Raw genomic sequence first — 15,000 nt, 5'->3', positions numbered from 1 at the left:
TGATAAAGGCTTCTGTGCAACAACACCTACCTGCCGTTGGTTCTGCATTAAGTCCATGGTCATCTTGTGTTTCTGGGAATCGAAGATTATAAGATGATAAGAGAAATGCATCACCATTACTACATTTCTGACGTCTGGGGCCATTTTAGACCACGTAATACAGTTCTAGTGTAAGATAAGATAAGATAAGATAAGATATTCCTTCATTGATCCCCTTGGGGGAAATATAGGCATCATAGCAGCAAGGGGGATAGTCCATGGGCCAGAGGCCAAAATTTGGCCCATGGACTAGGAGGGGGAGGGGCAGGGGAGGTACAGGTATGGGCAGGGTAATAGTAGAAATACTTAATACAGGCATATAGGAAATACAATTTGATATGAATATAAAAATACAGTTAAACAACATAATGAACTATGAATATAGAAATATGAGGAAAATAAACAGTGTAAACAAAGATGAGGGTCTGTATGCCCTATATAAAATCTGTATTTTATACGTTACAATAAATATAGGCAAGCAGGTGTGTAATTAGTAAGTAGTAAGTACTTATTGGCATGTTAGACTTTCCTTTGGCATTGGGAGTGGGTTTCTTCATTGAGCGCTTATCCTTATCATTAGGGCACAAGTATCTTGTGTGTTATTAGAATAATCAGTAAAGTGTATCTGAAACGGATAATGATAGATGAAAATTCAAGCCTTTTTACTTATTATTTATTTTAATTTTTATTTCTATTTCTATTTAATTAATTTCTATTATATTAGATGGATATTAGATGTATACCATGGATGGATAGGTATACCAGTCCAGGATCTATACTGGTACTCACCCTTTTGTTTGCGTTTTTGTCTCTTGTTTTTGTATGGGTGATGGGTAAAAAAAAATAAAAAGTGTCAAGATTTAAAATATGCGTATGTACATTTGTGTGTGTATGTACGTATGTAAGTATGCATATGTGCAGTTATGTATGTGTATGTGTGTATGAAAGGGATAATGAAACATCTCTCCAGGACTCACTGACCCCCCCCCCCCCCCCCCCCCTGTGTTACATTAACACACCCCTACTGGACTATGTACTTGCCCACTGTATTGGCCCACTCATTCTAATTAGTGTATATTTGACCACATCTTGCCCAGTTGTACAGCCCTGGCCTATTACTGTTTTATTTTTACTTATAATTGTACTATATTCTATTGTGCTATATTTAATTTAGTTTATATCCCATATCATTTGATTCTACCTCTTTATTTACAGTTGTACAGCCCCAGGCCTATATTTTATTTCATAATTCTATTCTATTCTATTGTGCTTAACTTAGTTCATATTTCATTTTATTTTACTCCACCTCTTTATTGTATTATCTGTCTGTCTGTCCTCTAATGTCGCACCGAAAACGACCAAAGCAAATTCCTTGTATGTGAAAACTACTTGGCAATAAAGACCTTTCTGATTCTGATTCTGAAATGCTGCAGTGCATCGTTGAACATTCCTCCCATGCAGCAATCGACCTTAAACAATTAATCTGGCCAAGGGGGGATATGGAGATGAATCCTAAATCACAGCACTATGCACCAGATTGTTTTTTTTTGTAAATGATAGGGACCCATTGGATTACATGATGAGGAAGGATGAGGATGAAGACTTATGACCTCTGACCTCTGAGCATGCCCCTGTGGTGGCCTCACACACGCAGAGCACTGATTGGTTCTGGGGCCGATTCAGCCAACGAACTGCAAGGCGGGTGCTACTGATCCAGGTCACCATGGAGATGTAACTGTCTCTAAAGGGACAATGCACAATAAAGACATGAGGAGAGGAGAGGACAGGAGAGAGGAGGATAGGAGAGGATAGGAGAGGAGAGGAGACAAGAGAGGAGAGGAGAGGAGAAGAGGGGAGACAAGAGAGGAGAGGAGAGGCGAGGACAGGAGAGGAGAGGAGAGGAGAGGAGAGGAGAGGAGAGAGTAGAGGAGAGGAGAGGAGAGGAGAGGAGAGGAGAGGAGAGGAGAGGAGAGGAGAGGAGAAAAGAGGAGAGGAGAGGGGATGAGAGAGTAGAAGAGAGTATAGGAGATGAGAAGAGAGGACAGGAGAGGACAGGAGATGAGAGGAGAGGAGAGAGTAGAAGAGACGAGAGGACAGGAGAGGAGAGGAGAGAGTAGAGGACAGGAGATGAGAGGAGGAGAAGAGGAGAGGAGAGAGTAGAAGAGAGGAGAGGGGAGAGTAGAAGAGAGGAGAGGAAAGGAGAGGAGAGGAGAGGAGACAAGATAAGAGAGGAGAGGAGAGAGTAGAAGAGATGAGAGGAGAGGGAGAGTAGAAGAGGAGAGGAGAGGAAAGGAGAGAGTAGAAGAGCGTAGAGGAGAGTAGAGGAGAGGAAAGGAGAGGACAGGAGAGCAGAGGAGAGGAGATGAGAGGAGAGGAGAGGAGAGGAGACAAGAGAGGAGAGGAGAAGAGAGGAGACAAGAGAGGAGAGGAGAGGAGAGCAGAGGAGAGGACAGGAGAGGAGAGAGTAGAAAAGAGAAGAGAGGAGAGGGGATGAGAGAGTAGAAGAGAGTATAGGAGAGGAGAAGAGAGGACAGGAGAGGACAGGAGATGAGAGGAGAGGAGAGAGTAGAAGAGAAGAGAGGACAGGAGAGGAGAGGAGAGGAGAGAGTAGAGGACAGGAGAGGAGAAGAAGAGGAGAGGAGAGAGTAGAAAAGAGGAGAGGGGAGAATAGAATAGAGGAGAGGAGAGGAGAGGAGAGGAGAGGAGAGGAGAGGAGAGGAGAGGAGAGGAGAGGAGAGGAGAGGAGAGGAGAGGAGAGGAGAGGAGAGGAGAGGAGAGGAGAGGAGAGGAGAGGGGAGGAGAGGGGAGGAGAGGAGGGGAGCGGAGACAAGATAAGAGAGGAGAGGAGAGGAGAGGAGAGAGTAGATCCTTGACTAGGTACAGACTCAGCGAGCACAGCCTAGCCATTGAGAAAGGCCGCCATAGGCAGACCTGGCTCCCAAGCGAAGACAGACTATGCACCCACTGCACACAAGATGAGGTGGAAACCAAGCTCCACTTCTTAACAACCTGCCCACTATACCAAGACATCAGAGACATATACTTCCCACAAATTGCAAACACCCAAAGAGACTTTGAAAACATGGACAATAACTCAAAACTGGGAGAAATACAAGAATGTGCAAACACAGCAGCAAGATTTGTGAGCTGCTGTGACAAGAAAAGGACATCCAACGGAATGCAACCACCATAAAGACTGTACAAGAAATTCCGTCTGTAATGTACTGATTTCTTTTGTTTTCTCTGTTTGATTGTTTTGTTTTGTTTGGCTTTGGCAATGTAAACGTATGTTTCCCATGTCAATAAAGCCCATTTGAATTGAATTGAATTGAATCGAATTGAATTGAATTGAATTGAATTGAGTAGAAGAGATGAGAGAAGAGAGGAGAGGAGAGAGTAGAAGAGGAGAGGAGAGAGTAGAAGAGGAGAGGAGAGAGTAGAAGAGAGGAGAGGAGAGGAGAGGAGAGGAGAGGAGAGGAGAGGAGAGGAGAGGAGAGGAGAGGAGAGGAGAGGAGAGGAGAGGAGAGAGGAGCGGAGCAGAGAGGAGAGGAGAGGAGAGGAGAGGAGAGGAGAGGAGAGGAGAGGAGAGGAGAGGAGAGGAGAGGAGAGGAAAGGAGAGGAGAGGAGGAGAGGAGAGAGGAGAAAAGAGTAGAGGAGAGGAGAGGGGACGAGAGAGTAGAAGAGAGTAGAGGAGAGGAGAGGAGAGGACAGGAGATGAGAGGAGAGGAGAGAGTAGAAGAGAAGAGAGGACGGGAGAGGAGAGAGTAGAGGACAGGAGAGGAGGAGAAGAAGAGAGGAGAGAGTAGAAGAGAGGAGAGGAGGGGAGGAGAGGAGAGGAGACAAGATAAGAGAGGAGAGGATAGAGTAGAAGAGAGGAGAGGAGAGAGTAGAAGAGGAGAGGAAAGGAGAGTCGAAGAGAGTAGAGGAGTGGAGAGAGTAGAAGAGAGTAGAGGCGAGGAGAGGAGAGGAGAGTAGAAGAGAGGAGAGAAGAAGAGAGGAGAGGAGACAAGATAAGAGAGGAGAGGAGAGAGTAGAAGAGAGGAGAGGAGAGAGTAGAAGATGAGAGGAGAGGAAAGGAGAAAGTAGAAGAGAGTAGAGGAGAGGAGAGGAGAGAGTAGAAAAGAGTAGAGGAGAGGAGAGGGGACGAGAGAGTAGAAGAGAGTATAGGAGAGAAGAGAGGAGAGGACAGGAGAGGAGAGGACAGGAGAGGAGAGGAGAGAGTAGAGGACAGGAGAGGAGAGGAGGAGAAGAGGATAGGAGAGAGTAGAAGAGAGGAGAGGAGAGAAGAGAGGAGAGGAGAGGAGAGGAGAGGAGAGGAGAGGAGAGGAGAGGAGAGGAGGGGAGAGGAGAGGAGAGGAGAGGAGAGGAGAGGAGACTAGATAAGAGGGGAGAGGAGAGGAGAGAGTAGAAGAGAGGAGAGGAGATAGTAGAAGAGAGGAGAGGAGAGGAGAGAGTAGAAGAGAGTAGAAGAGAGTAGAGGAGAGTAGAGGAGAGTAGAGGAGAGAGTAGAAGAGAGGAGAGAAGAGGACAGGAGAGGAGAGGAAAGGAGAGAAGAGAAGAGAGTAGAGGAGAGGAGAGGAGAGAGTAGAAGAGAGTAGAAGAGAGGAGAGGAGAGGAGAGGAGAGGAGAGGAGAGGAGAGGAGAGGAGAGGAGAGGAGAGGAGAGGAGAGGAGAGGAGAGGAAACAATCACAATTGTTTCATAATTTCATTGAGCAGCAATAAACACAAGGATTCAATGTCTTCCACAGACTACTACAGGACTAATTCAACATTTTTTGGATATGTGTCAGATATGTGAAAAAAAAGCAGTGTTCAGCATTGTTTTTTTGTAAAGTGCCTCTTTATAGCTAAAATATGTAAGATTTCTTATTTAATTATTTTTCTCCAAAACATTTCTTAACATGGAGACACTGATTCACAATGGCCGGTACATTTGGCCGGTAAATTATAATCTTGTCTAGCCACGCTGGCCGACCCGGGAGACCCTGGTGTAGAGACGACCGCATGGCATGCCTCCTCCGATACACGTGCCGGCCGCTTCTTTTCACCTGACAGCGAGGAGTTACACTGGGAGAACGTAGCGCGTGTGGAGGGACTAAACCGGGACCGACCAGTAGGAGTTGCTGTTGCAACGACCAGGACTCGAACCCCACCGGCTTCCCACCTGCGAACACTGCCGATCGTGTTCGTAGGGACGACCGACCGAGCCGGAGGTACCGCTGCCCGGGAATTGAACCTGCGCTTAGACCTCTACTCTACCCAGGTGTAGGGATGGATGGGTACCGAATCTTTTATCTTACCGGTACTTTTAAGGGTACTTTTTAAGTCCGATGACGTCAACGTTTCATTTACCGCGAAACGAAACGTATGAAGTGTGCCGCACGTTCATGTCAACGTTTGACTTGCTTCAACAACAAAGCAGTCGGGGCAATGGCAAGCCGAAAACGGCCGCAAGCTAGATGCAGACAACGCTCGCTGCAATATTATATATTATATATATATATTAACAAATTGTTGTAAATAAATAATAATGATAATAAATAATTAGAAGTTTGGATTTTTCTTTTTTTTACAACTGAGGTAGGTAGATACATTTTTAGAGACTAAAGTACAGAAAAAAGGTACCGGTATTGATTCACAGGTACCGGTACCGGTATCGATTCACAGGTACCGGTACCCAACCCTACCCAGGTGGCAGGCGAGCGCTTAGACCTCTACTCTACCCAGACGCCCCTTGGAGCAAAACTCTTAACAAAATATCGGTGATAGAAAATCGCACACATTGCAGCTTGGGATGCGCATGCAACATGTAGCATCATACAGTACCTGCTGTTGAGAGCGTCGGGGGGGGTCATCTCCAGGGTGTGGGCTGGACCGTACAGGTTCACCACGAACAGACTGACGGAGGGGATGTTGGACCCAGCCTGGACTCAGACAGAAGCAAACGGAAATACCTTCAAACAGGTTAACAGCAGCAGCACCTGCCTTCCGGCAAATCTATATTCACATGATGGTCGTCTGTAGCCATGCTCTCTCTCTCTTTCTCTCTTTCTCTCTTTTGCTCTTTCTCTCTCTTGTGCTCTCTGTTTTGCTCTCTCTCTTTTTTGCTCTCTCACTTAAGCTCTCTCTCTCTTTTGCTATCTCTCTCTGTGCTCTCTCTGCTCTCTCTCTTTTGCTATCTCTCTCTGCTCTCTCTGCTCTCTCTCTCTCTTTTGCTCTGTCTCTCTCTTTCGCTCTGTCTCTCTCTTTTGCTCTCTCTCTCCCTCTCTCTTGCTCTCTCTCTCTCTTGCTCTCTCTCTCTCCCCTCTCTCTCTCTCCCTCTCTTTCTCTCTCTCCTTTCTCTCTCTTTAATCTCTCTCTCTCTCTCTCTCTCTCTCTTTTGCTCTGTCTCTCTCTTTCGCTCTGTCTCTCTCTCTTTTGCTCTCTCTCTCCCTCTCTCTTGCTCTCTCTCTCTCTTGCTCTCTCTCTCTCCCCTCTCTCTCTCTCCCTCTCTTTCTCTCTCTCTCCTTTCTCTCTCTTTAATCTCTCTCTCTCTCTCTCTCTCTCTCTCTTTTGCTCTGTCTCTCTCTTTCGCTCTGTCTCTCTCTTTTGCTCTCTCTCTCCCTCTCTCTTGCTCTCTCTCTCTCTTGCTCTCTCTCTCTCCCCTCTCTCTCTCTCCCTCTCTTTCTCTCTCTCTCCTTTCTCTCTCTTTAATCTCTCTCTCTCTCTCCTTTCTCTCCCTCTCTCTTTAATCTCTCTCTCTTTCTCTTTCTCTCTCTCTCTCTCTCCCTCTCTCTCTCTCTCTCTCTCTCTCTCTCTCTCTCTCTCTCTCTCTCTCTCTCTCTCTCTCTCTCTCTCTCTCTCTACCTGTCTGTCTGAGATACACTCTCATATGCACTGGACTCAGGTGTTAAAAGCAAGACACACCTTAACGAACAAACCCTCCAGAAAGAAATGGTAAATGCATTTAAATATAGCATCTTTTATCCCAAGTGCTTTACAACGTGTGCCTCACACTCACACACTCACACACCGACACACACACACACACTCACACATTCACACATTCACACACTGACACACACACACACACTCACACATTCACACACTGACACACACACACACACTCACACATTCACACACTGACACACACACACACATTCACACACTGACACACACACACACACTCACACATTCACACACTGACGGTGGAGGCGACCATGCAAGGTGCCGTCCTGCTCATCGGGAGCAGATAGGGGTTAAGTGTCTCGCTCAAGGACAGTTCGACACACTGCAGGGAGGAGCCGGAATCGAACCGGGAACCTTCTGATTACCAGACGCCCGCTCTACCTCCTGAGCCACTGTCGCCCCTTTAAAAAAATTAAACGCTGCTCTTGCCATCAAACCCTCATCATTCTATCCTCTTAGAAGAATTTGCCTGTCATGATACTAGATTGGATTTCTAATCCAACTTCTAATGCGCTTGTCTCCTTCTATTAAGACTGATCCATCGCCTAAAACAAATAAACTAGGGCTTTGACGGAATTTGGGTCTCTGAAGTCTCACAGAGATTATCGCCCCAAAACTCTTGAACATTGTCACAAGACCATAAAACATGCATTAAAAAAACAGCTTTTTCCTTTGATGCTTCCAACACCTGGAATGTCCTCCAACTGACTCTGAAGCTGAAGGTTCTTCCTTCTCTTGCTGCATTTAAAAGTACGATCTCTGACCACTGTGTGTCGACTTGTAACTGTCTTCGCTGACTTGTTATTGTTTATTCTTATGTATTGTGCCTATATGTATGAAATTGCTGATAAACTATGTCTTGTTTTGTAAGCTCGTCGTCGCTGTAAATTAGGGTAACCTCAGTGACTTTTAAGTTGAAATAAAGGTTTGACATTAAATTAAGTTAAATGTCAGGTGCCCTCCAAAATGGTTAAGTATTTGCCCCATTCTTTTAAATATATGTATCCAATCTTCTGTTTATAGGACATATTTTCAAACACTGCTCTTGCCATCAAACGCAACCCTCATCATTCTGTCTGCCTGTCATGATACTAGATTGGATTTCTAATCCAACTTCTAATGCGCTTGTCTCCTCCTAGTAAGACTGATCCATCGCCTAAAACAAATAAACTAGGGCTTTGACGGAATTTGGGTGTCTGAAGTCTCACAGAGATCATCATATATCCTCGCCCCAAAACTCTTGAACATTGTCACAGGACCATAAAGCATTAGGTGACCTTCTCGCTGACTTGCATCGCCAGCAGTTTGGCGTCGTCTCTTAACACATTCCCAGCCATCCACATATATGTGATTGGGAGCCAGTGCTTGAAGGCCAATCACGTATATATACGTGTTTAACTTGTTTTTTCTTTTATTAGATTTTAATATCCTATTCACTGTCACAGAGCTGTATTTTGGCTGGAAAAGGCATATTGGGACTCGGAAAGTGCAGTACCGGCCAGATCCTGGTAGTGGCGCTGTCTCGAGAATGCAGTAATCCTTGTTTCAGACCTGGTGTAACTTTTTTTTCTGTTAGCCTGAAGCAAGGGCTTTACCCGATCGCCTTGAATACTTTTTGCTGCGCCGAATTCAGTATGCAGTAAAGGAATATAGCATCAGCCAATGGACATATCGATCTACCAGATGGCGATCAAATAACTGGGAAATTCTTTTTGGAATCCAACCGGCCACAGGTAAGAGCGATTTGACGTCAATTTCAGCCTGATCGGGCCTTAATCTCATAGCCATCCCCCTGATCAGCGTATGTTGTTGTAATAACGAATGCCGTTATTGGTAATCAATAATCAGAAACGACTTCCCCTGCCCCCCCCCTTTCATGCATTCATGGTGGAACATGATACCGATCATATGCATTTAGATTTTTAACTCTAGCTTGTGTAGGGACAAAACGGCAATCGATTTAACGTTATTATTTTAGCGCCTTATAACTAGCTTTGCAGGAATTATCCCAGATCATTCCCATATAACGCTCATATATTCATTAGGCTATAAAACGGGAACGTATTGATGAAAAAATTATTTTTTATGGCATATTGAAGGGAAGGTTTATACTGTCAATTGACAATGACAATACATAGCAATAATAGAAAATATAGATTTAGCTCTACAAACAACGTCACGCACAGTGAAAAGTTGTAATGAAAAGCTGGCGTCCTAGAGTGGGTAAAAAAAAATAAAAAAACTCTAAACTGCAGTAGACTATTCGAAAATGATTTTGGTCAGTCATGCACATCCCTAGTCTAAACCGTCTGGAGGGAGTCCAGTAGAAGCGGTGCATAATCTGAAATTGAATGAGGCGCGCCCTCGCATCCCCCAGACATTGATTTAGTGTTCTTATAATTGTCAAGTTCAGATCCCTTTGCTACGTCTTCTTGAGACTGAGAGCTGGTGAGGCCCCATTACCCAGCGCTCCGAGTCGATACGGAACAATACACGGGCGCCTCGTGACCTTTCCCATAGCTCGTTAATACCTGATCTGATAACTGGTGTATTGTTTGTACCTACCTACTATAGGGGTGTAAATATTTGACCCCACAACGATTAGATTCGATTACGATTCTTCAGGCAACGATTCAATGCATCATGATATCTCTTCATTTGACCATGATACATGTTTTGTAACAGATTACAGAAAGAAAGAAAGAAAGAAAGCCTATTGGAACGTGATAAGGCTGCAATTCAAAACTGGCCCCTGTACAGTATATGTTCAAACCCAACCCCCTCCAATGTACAGTCCCCCCCACCCCACCTACCCAACCCCCTCCAATGTACAGTTTTTGCTGCTTGTTTTACACTGGTTTTATGTCTTATTTCTTACTGATGTAAAGCACTTTGAACTGCAATCCCCTGTATGAAAGGTACTATATAAGTCAGGAGCAGGTGACCAGGTGTCTTTTAAAGAGGGAGGGGCCGTCTCAGGAGGAGGAGGTGTCTTTTAAAGAGGGAGGGGCCTTCTCAGGAGCAGGTGACCAGGTGTCTTTTAAAGAGGGAGGGGCCGTCTCAGGAGCAGGTGACCAGGTGTCTTTTAAAGAGGGAGGGGCCGTGTCTGGAGCAGGTGACCAGGTGTCTTTTAAAGAGGGAGGGGCCGTCTCAGGAGCAGGAGGTGTCTTTTATAGAGGGAGGGGCCGTGTCAGGAGAAGGTGACCAGGTGTCTTTTATAGAGGGAGGGGCCGTCTCAGGAGCAGGTGACCAGGTGTCTTTTAAAGAGGGAGGGGCCGTGTCAGGAGCAGGTGACCAGGTATCTTTTAAAGAGGGAGGGGCCATCTCAGGAGCAGGTGACCAGGTGTCTTTTAAAGAGGGAGGGGCCGTCTCAGGAGCAGGTGACCAGGTGTCTTTTAAAGAGGGAGGGGCCGTCTCAGGAGCAGGTGACCAGTTTTTTTTTTTTTTTTTTTTTTTTTTTTTTTCATTTTCCTCCGATTTTCTCCCATCCCAATGTTAGTCGTTATGCCAATTCCCAATCCCCTTCCTGGTCGCTGCGCACTTACCCCCCACAGTCAGATCATCTGGGAGAGTGGAGGCTATCACGTGCTTCCTCCGACACACGTCCAGCCAATCAACCGCTTCTTTTCACCTGGCAGCGCGGATATTCTCCGAGAGGGCGTAGCGTGTGGAAGGATCACACTATCCCACTCAGGTCCCATCCGCGCTTAGCAGGCGCCCCGACCGAACTGTAGGAGTCGCTGTTTACAACGACCCGGACCCACCCCGCCAGCTTCTCCCACCCTCTAATACTGCCAATTGTATTAGTGTGAACGGCCAGCCAAGCTGGTGACAACCCCGGAGCTGTGAGCTGGATTCGAACAGGCAAATCCAGCTCACAGCTCCGGGGTTGGTGACGAACGCAATCTCTGCTACGCCACCTAACCGCCCTGACCAGGTGTCTTTTAAAGAGGGAGGGGCCGTCTCAGGAGCAGGTGACCAGGTGTCTTTTAAAGAGGGAGGGGCCGTCTCAGGAGCAGTTGACCAGGTGTCTTTTAAAAAGCAGTAAAACAACATCTCATCACACGGTTTGCCCTCTCGCACCCCATGGGAGATGAATAAAGTTGTATTGAAATTGAAACGGTTGAGTGGTTACCTTGGGGTAAGGGAAGTAGTGGTTGGAGGGGTAGAGGCCTCCCAGGAAGCGAGGTATCTCCATCATAGGTGTGCCCGAGTTATTAATGGTGAGGTAGGCCAGCCGGGCCCCGTCGATGGACCACCAGTGGGCGGCATAGGTCAAGAGCACCTCCTCTGTGGACACATAAATATATATATAATGTAACGGTTGTGACATCGTCACCTTAAACTTCGATGCCCGAGGGAGTTTTGAACCCGGGTCTCCCACGCCGCAGGCAACAGCACAGACTGCTATACCAAGAGGTGAATTCACTGCTTTGTAACATGTCTATGTGTCTTTTGAAGATGAGAGTGAGTTTAACCCATAGCACTGCTACTTGCCCCAGTAAGGCCTTCGTGACTGCACTTCACGATACCTTCCGTTACATATATATATATATATTTTTATAACATATATAACATATTTGTGGCTCAAACACACATAACAAACCCATATAAAAAGTAGTAACTCGGGGTGCCCAAGTGGCAAACCATGTAACGCACTGCATCACAAAGTGGCCGACCCGGGTTCGATTCCCGGACCCGGCGTCCTTTGCCGAATGTCTTCCCCCCGTTCTTCCTCTCTCTCTCTCTCTCTCTCTACCGGACTGCCCGGTAGTAAAAATCTACCAAAAACATAATAAAAAATAAAAAAGTAGTAACTTATGAAGAGAAGACTTAGCAGTAGTTTCACATCTAATATGAAATTAGTAATACTCTTACTAGTTACGCTGCTGGCCGGTATGACTTAGTACCATAGTGTCTTCATAATACCTGTATCACATAGTAATACTACAACTCTGTACATACATCTGATTAGCACTCTTAGTACATGTCTATATATTTTGTACCCAGTTTAATCACCTGTACATCAGCTCTATCTTTAATCTTTCAAAATGTTCAGTTGCTATCGCATGCACTTATCTGTCACTACACATATGCGTGCATGCTTACCAACTGTTTGCCTGTTTTACTGCAACACTAATATCACCGACATCTAAGAAGGGAGATCCCCCTTGAATGGCCCTTCTAAGGTTTCTCTCCTCCACATTGCCTGTGGTGCATTTTTTCCTATTGCTAGGTTTTAGTGAGTTTTTCCTTACTGGAGTGTGGCATATATTTTGCATTTATTTAAAATGTTTTGGACTTTATGGTGTTCTTGTTTTGTTCTTGACTTATTGTGATGTTTCTTCTTGACTTGTTTAAAGAAGACGTGTCCGGCCCATGGGGACATTAACGTGTGTTGCAGGGCCTTACAAATACATTTTATTTGATTTGATTTACATTGTAATATATTACTATTGCACTTTACTGTACTGTTACATTTGCACTATGGTTGGATGCCAAACTTCTTTTTCATTGTACTGTACTTATGCTGTACAATGACAATAGATTTGATTAATTTAATTACATGTTATATTATACTGGATGCTGCTACGGTCGAGGAACCACAACAAAGTGAATTTCACTATTTTTTTTGCTGTAAAAGTTACTGAATGACGTGACAATAAAAGGAATCTGAATCTGAAAAACAAACTGAATGTGACAGTAAAATAACTGTATGATAAGAAGACAAAATAGCTTATTTTACCCTCATAGGTACTACTACTACAGACTACTACTTGACCTTACTCCTAGAACCCACCTCACCCCTGCCCACTTTGACTACCTAGGATGGCTTAGAGTAGACGACAAAGTACAGCAACTTGCAATCGGCCTGGTCTACAAGATACACTACACCACACAGGTACCCATGTACATGTCGAAATACTTCCGAAAGGTCAATGAATACCACACCCACAACAACAGAGGGAGCTACACAAATCATGTACAACCCAGATTCGGCTCAAACAAGGGACTAAACACATTTCGCAATTATGCCACAACAATGTGGAATGCCCTACCCACAGCCGTAAAAATATGTGAATCCCTACCCACATTCAAAACCGCTCTTAACACTTTGAGTGCCAGCCACGGCATAATTTGTTATTTCATGCCAACCGTTGAGTGCCAGAAACGAGATATGCCGTTTTTTAACCGCTACTTTTTTTATTAGCGATTTCCATTCATATTTCATCAATCTAGCCTCACGTTACCACTGGCACTCTCTCTGAGCTCGAATTGGGAAAATACCGCCCCCTATCGTCTCTCCAGATGGTACTGCACCCCATTGGATTAGACTGAATGAAACGCATGGGAAAAAAATTGTCCGGATTCCACATTTTACTTGTCAAGCAAGTAACCGGAGACGATCCAAGTCATTGCCCACCATCAGAACAGTGTGGAATCGGTATTTCCAGTACCCAGCGTTGGATCAATAAACGCAATCAATATTTGGAATGGTGATCAGGAATTGGAATAATCTTTTTGGAGAACATCTGATCTGAGGTAAGGAATCTATTTACCAGTATTGGGATAATCAGAGCTGTTTTCACCTATATATCAACGTGTCCCATATGTGTGTGTGTGGCTGTGAGTGTGTGTAGCTGATCAGGAAATAAGATAATCGATTTTTCAGCCTGCTTCTATAGCGTGCATAAGTACACATATACTATCGACAATCGAGCGTTTATTTGAAAACGATTCATAAATAGGCTGAAAAATGACAACGTGTTTGTGTATTACAGTAAAGCGCGATTCCTGCAGAATAATATTTTTTTCTGAAAGTTTAAAAAAAACAATCCGTTTCGACAATGTTGACTGCAATGTTGATAAGCGACGGTTGTATTAGACACATAGCCATAAGTGGTGGGCTGGCTACACATGTGTCGGAGGAAGCATGTGATAGTCTCCGCCCTCCCAGACTGACGGTAGGGGGTAGAGTGCCCAACGACCAGGAAGGGGATTGGGAATCGGCATAACGACTAACATTGGGAGGGGAGAAAAACGGAAAAAGAAGGGGGAAATAAGACAATAATAATAAAAAAAAAAAAAATCACTTTGAATTGAAAATGGGGGCCTTGATGTAAACAAGACAAAGTTTTCATTCATTCATTCATTCATTCATTCATTCATTCATTCATTCATTCATTCATTCATTCATTCATTCATAGGTCCAGTGGCATGCGACAGTAAAATAACTGTATGAGAGAAGAAGAGCCAGGTTTACCCTCATAGGTCCAGTCCGCCAGCCCGTTCACCACCCTCTCCTGCTGGCCGGCGGAGGTGAGGCGCAGGGGCTCTCCGCTCACGCCTGGCTGGTAGTAGATATCTCCCTCCACCACGTAGGCCTGGCGCGGGCGGCACAGGAAAGACAACGTTAATCCATTATCAGAGACGCCGCGGCGGCTGCAGGCCTCAGCGCTCGGTCGAATCAAACGTCAGATTCGGTGCAGGAGCGGATGAATCATGAGCCTCGCAGCGGGCCGGGGAGACGATACATCTCCCTTTCGCCGGCTAATGGACTCCAAATGAACAAAGACGTAGCAGCTAAAGCAAATTACAGTCGAGAGGAGCTAACTGGAAGAAACATTATCAGTTTGAAACAGACTCATAACCACGGCACCAAGGTAATGTCGGTACTCCCACTGCAGGCTTTATGGCTGTCCTGTCCCTTCAATGTCCCTCTCTCTCCCTCTCTCCCTCTCTCTCTCTCTCCCTCTCTCTCTCTCTCTCTGTCTCTCTGTCTTTCTCTCCCCTCTCTCTCTCCCCTCTCTCTCTCTCTCTCTCTCTCTCTCTCTCCTCCCACTGCAGAGGCTTTATGGCTGTCCTGTCCCTTCAATGTCCCTCTCTCTCTCTTTCCATCTCTCTCTCTGTCTCTCTCTCTTTCCCTTTGTCTCTGTCTCTCCCTCCCTCTCTCCCTCTCTCTCCCCCTATCTCTCTCTCTGTCTCTCCCTCCCTCTCTCCCTCTGTCTCTC

General features: G+C 45.4%; 1 protein-coding gene across 1 annotated transcript in view; it reads right to left on the bottom strand.

Moving 5' to 3' along the window:
• Window positions 1-15,000, bottom strand: part of LOC311243961 (inactive dipeptidyl peptidase 10-like) — a gene marked incomplete at both ends in the record, with an annotated part of 64,783 nt that overhangs the window by 43,045 nt on the left and 6,738 nt on the right. Inside the window, 5 exons of the mRNA XM_084333368.1 lie at window positions 31-72; window positions 1,657-1,780; window positions 5,867-5,964; window positions 11,124-11,278; window positions 14,253-14,373. Coding sequence (XP_084189494.1) covers window positions 31-72; window positions 1,657-1,780; window positions 5,867-5,964; window positions 11,124-11,278; window positions 14,253-14,373 — 540 coding nt within the window. The remainder of the gene's footprint in view (window positions 1-30; window positions 73-1,656; window positions 1,781-5,866; window positions 5,965-11,123; window positions 11,279-14,252; window positions 14,374-15,000) is intronic.

This window comes from Notolepis coatsorum (genome assembly GCF_963971535.1).
Source record: "Notolepis coatsorum genome assembly, chromosome: 17".
NCBI classification, from domain to species: Eukaryota; Metazoa; Chordata; class Actinopteri; order Aulopiformes; family Paralepididae; genus Notolepis; species Notolepis coatsorum.
The sequence above is the reverse complement of the archived record's forward strand: the minus strand, read 5'-3'. Positions and strand labels throughout refer to the sequence as shown.